At 37.3% G+C, this 11,048-nt stretch overlaps 1 protein-coding gene across 1 annotated transcript in view; it reads left to right on the plus strand.

The window, feature by feature from the left end:
* The first annotated feature begins 2,117 nt into the window (after positions 1–2,117).
* Positions 2,118–11,048, plus strand: part of septin12 (septin 12) — a 72,944-nt gene continuing 64,013 nt past the window's right edge. The window contains exon 1 of the mRNA XM_048203163.1: positions 2,118–2,470. Coding sequence (XP_048059120.1) covers positions 2,413–2,470 — 58 coding nt within the window. The 5' untranslated portion in view covers positions 2,118–2,412. The remainder of the gene's footprint in view (positions 2,471–11,048) is intronic.

The following is an 11,048-nucleotide window of genomic DNA, read 5'->3' on the forward strand; positions in this document are numbered from 1 at the left end:
ATGGTCACTCTTTCAGTCTCCTTCCACTTTTAATTGCCACATTTCCTGTTTCTGATATAAATAAATCCCCCTATCTCTTGAAAATAAGCACCAAAATCAGAGTAGGCCATGGAAGATGAAAGGAATTCTCTGTTATCCTTCAGATGAGGGGCGCTCCACAATGGATTAAACCTTCTGAAGCTGTTTCCTGATCTAAGACTTATTGTTATACTGCTACATGAGAGTATAATTGCATTGCTAGAATTTAGTTTCTTGGATGGGAATTCAGGCTGAATTTTAAATTTTATAAAACAAGTCAGTGTCATTACAAACACAATGCAACCTCATGTTACTAAGATTTCCTTCTCATTTTCTCAACAGTTTCTAAGCACAATAGGAATAAGCCTACAATGCAGAAAAAAATTTATTAGAGAACAACAACAAAACATACATTTCACTGAAGTGAACATGGCCCTCTGGACTTTTTACACACAGAACAATGAGTCTGTCTGAGAGGGGTCAATACATGTGTTAATCCAGGACAGATAAGTCCCCTCTCGAAGAAAAATGTACCTAGACCAGTCATATCTTACATTCATTAAAACAAAAAGATAGATAGAATATATATATATATATATATATATATATATATATATATACACACACATACATATATACATACATACATATATATATATATATATATATATATATATATATATATATATATATATATATATATATATACATATATATATACATATATATATATATATATATATATATATATATATATATATATATATGTGTGTATATATATATATATATATATGTATATATATATATATATAATGCATCCTTTATTAATAAAATCTTTTTTTTTTTATTTCTTATTCTTACTGACCCAGATCTTTTGAATAGTAATGTATATATATATATATATATATATATATATATATATATATATATATATATATATATACACATTACTATTCAAAAGATCTGGGTCAGTAAGAATAAGAAATTTAAAAAAAAAGATTTTATTAATAAAGGATGCATTAAATTGATCAAAAGTGTCAGAAAAGACTTTCACGTTGTTACAAAAGCAATCTTTTTATAAAATAAATCACGTTCTTGTAAACATTCTATTCATCAAAGAATCCTAAAAAAAAAATATCATGGTTTCCACAAAAATATTAACTGTTTTCAACACTGATAACAATTGAGCACCAAAACAGCATATCTGAATGATTTCTGAAGGATAATGTGACACTGAAGACTGGCATAAAAATTCAGCTTTGCCATCACAGGAATAAATTACACTTTAAAACAGAAAACATTTATTTTATATTGAAATTTATATTGTTCTTTAAAAATCTTTTATATAAAGTTTTCACAAAGGGTTATATCTCATCAACTACAAGGCTTTCAGTCCAATAGCACGTGTGTTTTCTCTGGCAGTACAAATTCAGGTAAGAATCAACTATTAGATGTTACCCAACTTTGTTGTCAGGACAGGAGTGTTTTGGGCTGTCACATCATGTGTTTTATTAGATATTATAGATCTACAATTCATTACGATATTGCTTGGCCATAGAAATTATATTTCGGTGTTGTATTTGTGTTTTTGCTGTTTAATGAACTGTTTTGTAATTCATAATTGTTTTACGGTTTAATTTTGATTACAGAACTTACCATAGGCCGTCTAATGGCAGGCGCCACAGTAACAACGTACCCCGCACTGGCTGCAGGCAAACCCCAATCTACCCTAAACATGTTTTTCTCAGTTTACTTCTGTAAACCGTGCAGCAAGCGCTGGTCTCCCCTATATGTGGTGCTGATTGGTGGCGTTCGTTCTGAAGGAATCATTTACAAATCTTAAATCCTTGCTGCTCCACATACAAAGTGTTTCATTGATAAATAATCGGCTTCTCAAGAAATCCACTTAGACTGAATCCCTCCCTCATCTCTCATGAGATGAGATAAGGACAAAGAACAGTCTACTACTTTTGAGGGCACGCATTTTCCCCACACACAAACAAACAGAAGTAGCTAGCAAACGAAGGGGGACATAGGCTACTTGCCTTTTCCAGGTGTAGCCGCAGGGAGGGATGAAAGGTGGGGAGAAACTTTACCCACCACTCTGTTCGAGAGGGGGCAGGACTCACAGGGAGGAGGAGGAGGAGGAGGAGGTTTATCAGATGGTTTGTCTGCGTTTGAGTGTCTATTGAATCTGACGTTCTGCTCTGCGCTCTCAAATGAGAAACGACTCCCACCAAAATCGCAACTTTTTTTGTTGCATCACAAACCCAAAAATCGTCGGATAAACTTTGGCCGGCTTGAATTTTTTAAAGAGGTTTTGTGCTGGTTTGCATTGCTTATTTCTTGTGACTGCGTGCAACTGAGGCTGGAAGTTTTCCCTGGACTGAAGTCATGATGTCAGATATCTCAGTCAATGACCATCTGGAGGGAATATTGTCTGATTTCGAGGGTAAGTCAGTTTGCGCGTTCATTCATTTTAATAAGTGAATTATAGAGCTATGGGAAACTTTGCAAGTGTAGATTAAAATAAACAAAGTCTATTAAAACTTTTTTTATAAATAACTTTTTCTCACCACGTCCATGTAGGTTGAATAATAAAGATGCATATGTAAATGTATACAAAAGTATTCAAAAGTTGTGTTTTTATTTTAGAACTTTTTAAAAGTATCTTTTGTTTTGGCATACAAGTTTGTTTTTTTACCCTCGATTATGGGACAAATATGAAAGTTTATTTGATGTCTCATAAAGGTATTAGATAAAGCAGTATTTTGTAAAGAGCACATAAAGTGTAGACATACATTGTCTATACAGACCCTAAACACGTGGATGATTAGAGGCAAGCTGCTAGACTGATTTCACTTGGTTGGTTAATCTTCATTGTTAAATCATAGGGGATGTTTAAGTGATCATATTAAGTGCATACTTTATTTATACAAATTGCGATTTGGTACTGCTGCAAAAGGAGATGCAGCTGTGAAACTTCTAGTGTAAACATGCCTGTAGTGTACAGTTATCTATCTATCTATCTATCTATCTATCTACAAAAGTAGCTCAAACTTTATGCGGTGCAAGCTACAGCTGCATGGTGTCTGAACATTCCACTGTTGTTCTGCTGTAATTATCTTAGCATCCAAACTTTCATCTTTTTACACTGCGGAGCGTCAAGAACCATCTCCACAACCCTCACCACAGCCGTGTCCGCTATTGAATCTGACACACATTTCTCAGGAAGAGAGGCACCCTTTCCAATAGATCAGTCATGGATGGACACAGCGGGAACTGGAGAACAATAGTTTCTCTCAGTGTTTAGACAGGTGCTGATGTGAAGAGGAAAAACAAATTAGTTCAAGCCCTCAGAATAAAGCACCCTCTATTATTATATTTGTGTGCTACGTGGAGACAGTTGTCAGCTAAATACTGTCTGAGGAAGAGTTTTAGCTGCCTCTGTAAAGTTGCGGAGTGGTTTGTCTGGAAGATGATTTAGCAGAAACTAATTCTTGAGAAGACTGTGGCAATTACACGAGATGACAGGGAAGATTGAGGTGTCTTTTGCTTAGCAGTAAACAAATATGTTCACTGGGTGTGTTCCTTCCAGAGCTGAAAAAGAACCACAGTTCTCAAAGTTTTGCCAGTGCGTTAAACAAAATCACTTGACATGCCTTGATTTCTGTCAGTTGCACCAAACTTTTATTAAGCTTTTAAATTAGTACTATGACTTGAGACAAGATGAAATTGGATTTAATTAGAAGATGGGATCATTGCCATCCAGTATGGATGTGAAGGCATACTGTTCTTAGTATTGGCCATTACAGTTTTCTCAGATTCATACCCAGGCCATGTGATTCCTATGGAAGATGTCTCAAGAGAGATATTACATTCTTTCAGCTTCACTTCAAACCAGCAAATAGGGTCATTTCCGAACAAGAAACCAGTGTGCCGCCATGTGCTTGAGTGAAGAAAGATAGACAGAACCGCCGTTCATTCTGAGGAAAACGCCTCTTGGAATGTTGTGGGACGTATAGTGAGATCCTTGGTTCTTTCATATGGCCGTTTGTGGTTGAGTGACTGTGAAACGTAGTCATCCGTTTCTTATCAGTAGAAGTTTAATTGTAGGCAAGGCATGAACTTTTGTGATCCATAGAGATGTCTGTTCAGCGAGTGATGACGGATACATTTCCTGTAAATGTGAATGTGTGGAAATGAGAAAAGAAAAACAGCCTCAACCTTCCTGTTGTGTAATTTGAGACTGACGCATTAGAGATGGCATATGCTTTATCTTGAGGCTACGTTTTTGATCAAGCAGAGCGAGGGTCACATGCTCTTGAATCATGGTACTGATTCACTGAAGTCTACAATAAAACTAAAGATGTTGTTTTCATTGCTTTTTCATCCTATACATTCCTCACAGCATTATGGGAGTCATAGAATAAAGATTGAGGCGATATAGGGGCCCTGGTAAAGCCTTACGGGATAAAGAAGGCTAAGCTTTAAGGTCTGTGTGAAATATCTATGTACCGTGTCTATGTATGTGTGTCTGAACCATATTGGACAAAAAAAATGGACTGCTGTTAGGTTTTTGAATTTTTGAGTACATAATATCACTCAACATGACACTCAAACTGACATTGAACTTCAACTCTAGAAATGTGCCATTTAAAGGCAGGGTAGGTAAGAAATTTTGTTCCAAATTTGTTTAAACTTTCTATATATATACATGCATAATTAAAATGTAAGAACTCTGATAAAAAGAGTATAAAAATCGAGTGACTCTAGACCGTTTAATCTGTATTAAACACAGCTCATTATTTCCATCCGGGACGAAACATAGGATTGGCTTAGGCGGCTGTCACTCTCTCGCAACCATGGCAACCACCCTTTTGCCACACATGACCTGCCCACTTGCGCGCGCACGTTTGATTTGGGGAATCCAAGAGGCATGGATCCTAGGAATACCAAAACAATGGCAGAGAAACAGCAAGCTAAATTCACAGTATCGGCCTATGCAGTTAGTGAAGGCAAACCAGGCAAAAAAAGGAAGACAGTAACAGTACAAGAAAAGGCAATGAACAAAAAGTCTTTGGATAAACAAAGAAATAAAACGCGAGTTAATATCGGCGTGGCTTTCCAGCGATGGCGAGAACTGAGGGAACTCAAGGGGCTGAAAAGTGACTCCTTGATGGCTTTATTTCTGCTGGACAGGTAAATCTTTCTTTTTGTATTTTGATCATACATATTTTTTTGTTTATTTTTTCATGAAGCATGTGTCATTAGCACACGTAGCTGCGTAATATAGCTAACATAACATTACTTAGCGAGCCGTAGTAGAGACGATAAATAATGATAGCTATAGTGTTGAATTGTGCATAATTTTACCCTCTGTCTAAGTCTTTTACCATGTTCACCTGTAAGTTTACCTGCACGTTTTTTTTTCGCCTTTGTTTTGTTTTTATATTCTCTACCTATGTTTACTGATGTCTTTATCTTGTATCTGTGTGTGTCGTACACACTTTGTTGTATGTGTGTGTTATTATTTTGTGTCTGCAATGCAGTTGTGAGTTGATATTTGAGTGTATGTTACTCTGTTGATCTGTAGAACAACGTATATGTTATGAATCTTACACGAAATTCATCTTCATCACAGTGTAAATGATGGTAATGGAAAAACGTGTATCATGCAACCTGTTTTTAGCTTTGCCTTATAGATAGCTCGTTAGCGAATCAAAAAATATATATTTTAAACTTTACCAATATCAATATGCTAGCTTGATAGTGAGTACTAAAATACATCTTGTTTGTTTATCTTCATAATTATAAAGTTATTTTTATTACATGTGATTCTGACATGATGTCACTACATGCCGTGCTCCTTCCTCTCCGCTCGTCTCAGGTAAATAATGCGTCTTCCAGCTCAGTGGTCGGAGTCACACGTTCATGCGTTTTGGGGGCGTGGCTTTGGAAGGAGCCCAGAAGGGAGGGGGTGGAGTGAATGGAAATAATGAGCTGTCTTTAAAACAGTCGTGAGAGGTCTACAGACACTCGATTTTTATACTTTCTTTTTCAGAGTACTTACATTTTAATTATGTATTGATATATAAATAAAGTTTAAACAAATTTTGAAAAAAAGTTTTTTATACATTTTTTTGCCTACCCTGCCTTTAAGGAAAGACTCACTTGACCTTCTGATGTCATTTCGAGATGTTATGTTCTTTCTGCTTCAGCAAATACCAGTTCACAAAATAGTTGTCCAAATAGTGGCTGTTTAAACTAACACTATACCATACATTACCCACTTACCAGACAAAATATGTGGAAACTAACCTCAGCTAGCCCCTGTATTATTCCTATACACAGACTTCATAGGGTGTGGAGATATATATATATATATATATATATATATATATATATATATATATATATATATATATATATATATATATATATATATATATATATATATATATATATATACACACAGTGCTCAGCGTAAATGAGTACACCCCCTTTGAAAAGTAACATTTTCAACAATATCTCAATGAACACAAAAACAATTTCCAAAATGCTGACAAGACTAAGTTTTATATAACATCTGTTTAACTTATAACATGAAAGTAAGGTTAATAATATAACTTGGAGAACAACATTTTCAGTTTTACTCAAATTAGGGTGATGCAAAAATGAGTACACTCCACTGAACGTCTCTGGAGCAAAGCTAAATTTTAGACTACAAATGTCTAATTTAACAAGAATTCAACCACAGGTGAGTCTAATTATTCATTACACAGGTGTCCAGCAGACAGTTGACTATAAAAGGGTGTCAAAACCCCTTCCCATTTCATGCTGTCAGCAATGGCACCACATGGAAGAGAAATGTCACAAGACCTGAGAAAGTAAATAATTTCTTTACACCATAAAGGTGACTATTTCCCGTGACACTGCAGAGGAATGGCATGCATGGGTGCCGTCCACAAAATAAGCCTTTCCTAAAGCCTAGGCACAAAAAACCCCACCTAGAGTTTGCCAGGGCCCATGCTGACAAAGATGAAGACTACTGGGACTCTATACTCTAGATTGATGATACCAAGATAAATGTTTTTGGAACTGATGGCTTCAAAACTGTATGGCGTCGCGAAGGTGAGGAATACAAGAAAAATGCATGGTGCCTACAGTGAAACATGGTGGTGGCAGTGTCCTTATGTGGGGCTGCATGAGTGCTGCTGGTGTCAGGGAGCTGCATTTCATTGATGGCATCATGAATTCACAGATGTACTGCTCTATACTGAAAGAGAAGATGCTACCATCACTCCATGCCCTTGGTTACATTTTACATTTACATTTACATTTACATTTATTCATTTGGCAGACGCTGGTTGTCGTGTACTTTTCCAACATGACAATGATCCTAAACACACATCTAAGGCCACTGTTGGATTTCTGAAGAAGAACAGGGTGAAAGTGATTCATTGGATCCTGATCTGAACCCAATCGAACACCTATGAGGAATTCTGACGAGACAAGTTGAGCATCACTCTCCATCCAGCATCCAGTCTCTAAAAGAGGTCATTCTTGAAGAATGGAAAAAGATAGATATTGCAAAATGTCGCCAATTTGTTCATTCCATGCATATATATATATATATATATATATATATATATATATATATATATATATATATATATATATATATATATATATATATATATATATATATATATATAATTTTTTTTTTTTCATAATTTGCTTTTATTTATTCAGTTTTCCTTACTTTACTTTTTTAAAATGAAGAGCATGGTACCAAGCTTTTCTTTATGTCAGTCATAGATATTTATTTATGATTGAGCTAGATTGGGGGCAATTACAGTAACAAGACTCTTTTTGCCTTGACTGCATTTCAAAGACTCCTATGTGCACATACCTTCTAAATCTGCCATTTGGCTGTCTGACAAAACACTGATTATAGCTATATCTTTCTAGAGTATTTGGGTGTAAATGGTAGTTTATGGAGGTAATGGAGGTTTACTATTAAATAGTAAGTTCATGGATTCTTTCTAGCTCAGCTCAGCCATGGTTTGATTGTTATTCCTAGGAACAGGTCTACTTGAAACTAAGCATATGTATGAGAGTCTTGCATTCATTGACCCTTGTTTACCCTTCAATCATTATTTAGAAGAGGTACATATATAGTCTTTGAGATATTTCTCTTAGATCAGATTCTACAAAAAGCTGGCAAGTTAAAATTAGAAAGACACAGGAATCTGGGAGAATACAAAGTGGCTCAGGCATGTTTCTATGTAATTACCTGACAGTTGACAGTTGATACCACACATTGAGTATATGTGGACTGAAGCAAATCAAATGCCATTATCAGCCAAGAGTTCCTTTTTTTTTTTTTTTTTTAACTATTTATTCCCATTTGGAATATTAGATACCAAATCTGAAATGGTAATGAAAGCACACTGGTGTTGAATAGCACATGCGGTTATACCGAGTCAGGATGATGGAGGGGCTAAATTCAACTAATGCTAAAAAGGTGTATTAAATAGTATCTGTAGCTGTGTGAAAGTTTTTCCAGACCCCCCGGGGGGTGTGAATGCAGCGCCTCATTCGCATCGCTGCAATGCTGAAAATGGCAGCTCGGAATTCAGCTTCCAGATGTGCCTTAGTAGAGGTGGTCCGAACAACGTCTGAGTTATGTGCTTAGGGTGGTGTTTCAAGGGTCGTCTGAGAATACCTGTGAGGAATGTGATGGTGGGGGATGGAAAACCACAACAAGCCCAGACTTGCCCCCCCACCCCCCCACCATCACAATATACTCTCCCTCCCTAGGTGCATCTCTGAAACTTTCCCTTAAAGGGCTATCAGATTAAGAAAGAACCCACATTTATTACTCTGGAAATATTGGTTGTTGCTGATTATAAGCATATCAACATTAGGTTTATGGGATTAACAGAAATGTCATGGGTAGATATACATGTACCAGTGACTGTGTGGTGTCCCCTTGACCTCCCCCACCTTTCTTGTTTACTTCTCAGTCATCCCCAAGTCTTTCTCTGTTTGTCTTGCAGCCCCACACCATAAACTTAAGGTCCAAAGTAGCATAGCAGCTAGTGTCGTAAAATCATGAACTGCATGATCCTGAATCTGTGTGAACGCACAGTACACATAAGGAAACATCGCTTTTATTCTTCCGCATATGGCTTCCTTTAGAAAGGGTCAGAGATATATTGACTGTTCAAGTGCAAGGTATTTTGGGTTATTTGTGGCTGACAACCTTTAAAGAGATCAATGAAAAATGAAAATTTTGTTATCATTTACTCAGCTTCATGTCATTTTACACCTCCGTGACTGCCTTCTGTGAAAAATGAGCAAAGATAATTTGCAAAATGGCAATGAAGTGTAGTGTTGTTTTGGACCAAATTGACTTTCATTGTATGAACAAAAACAGATGGAAATTGAAAGGTTTGGAGTGACAAAATTTTAATTTTGGTTGAACTATCCCTTTTGGTCATATTTCAGAAATCAATGGATTTGTTTAGCCCATGAGTCCATCAAGTTTTTACCCATGGGCCAAACATTCCCAAGCTGTATTGAACATGGTTAACAGGAAATTACAAAGGGACCCAAAATGTCCTTAATGAAGGAATGTCAACAAATTCTTCCACAGGAAGCATATAATCATCACAGGAGGCATTGACATCCATCCCGTTTCCCAAAGAGCCATAACACAGTGCAAACGAGAGGAGAGACAGGGCTTAGCTATGAAGAAAAAGGGAGCAGAGAGAAGGAGATTCTCAGGTTCCTCTCTTTTATCAGATTGTGCAGGCATTGTGCTACTCCATGTGTTAACAGAGAGGATTAAACTGCAGCAAAGCTGAGAGAAAGAATATTGAACTGCGCAGAGATGGTGCGCTTGGCTGCCAGCGTAATTATTTCCTGAGTGTTTGACAGGGTGCCAGTAATTACCTGATACCAGCCCCTTTTTATCTCAGTCAAAGGGTAGTACAAGTTTACACTTGCATGTGCTGCATCGTAAAAAAAAAAAGAAAAGAAAAAAAGCTGTTAGACTGTGCCCCTTGGTTTGATGTTCTTCCCTCACTTTGTGTCTTTTCTTTCGGTTTCCAAAACTGTAGTCCGCTTAAGTGCTAAAGCTGAAGTTTACTTCTTGATCACTTTGAGTGCCATTGTGAGAGTACACACTGCAACTTTAACCTCTCCTCCACTGAATTAAATGGCACCCTAACGGTGTTCTTCTTATATTAAATGACTTCTGGGGTACTACAGAGAATGACATTCTGTGTAGCAGCAATGCACAGGCGGCCTTACCAAGGGACTTACTGCTGAAATTCGATTAGGCCTAAACTTTCACAGCTGTGCGGATGATGATGGGTGAGCTGAAACAAAGGGTCTGTGGTCTCCTCACTGTAAAAGAGGGGGCTGTTCCTGCGTGAAATCTGATTTGATTTAGTGCCTGTAGTCTTCTTGACTCTAATTGGTAGCATACCCTACAGGAAGACAGACAGCCTCGGCTCCAGCCCTGCCCCCTGCCGGGCGAAGATAAAATCAGGGCTGCTGGGCGAGATGCTATGATAGCTTCACACTGATATCTGCTTGTTTATACAAGGCAGCACCTGAAGAGGAAAACCTGAGAATCTCAAGTTTTGCCTCTGACATCCTGTCATGATACCAGGGTTTTTGATATGCCAAAGATGGCATGTAAGCCGTGATAGTCCCCAATTACAAGCACCTCATTGCATCCTACCCTAGCCAGATCCAATTGTCATCACATGGCACGATGGTGTCTACATGAAATACTGAAGTTGCCACTTCTAATTGGGTCTGCCACAGAGCTGTTAGGACATTTGTGCTGTTCGCCACTGGAATTCTCAGTCATGGTGAAGGATTGTTGTAATCCAAGCCTTCAGCCCCTGACACTGTGTCTTTGAATTGGCCCTTTGTGCTGGAGGAAAAGCCACTGCCTCTCACAAAGGGAAAAGGTCGGAAAGCACTGTTTGCCTTCGGCTTTGTGTTGC

Source organism: Megalobrama amblycephala, linkage group LG1 (genome assembly GCF_018812025.1).
Source record: "Megalobrama amblycephala isolate DHTTF-2021 linkage group LG1, ASM1881202v1, whole genome shotgun sequence".
Lineage (NCBI taxonomy): Eukaryota > Metazoa > Chordata > Actinopteri > Cypriniformes > Xenocyprididae > Megalobrama > Megalobrama amblycephala.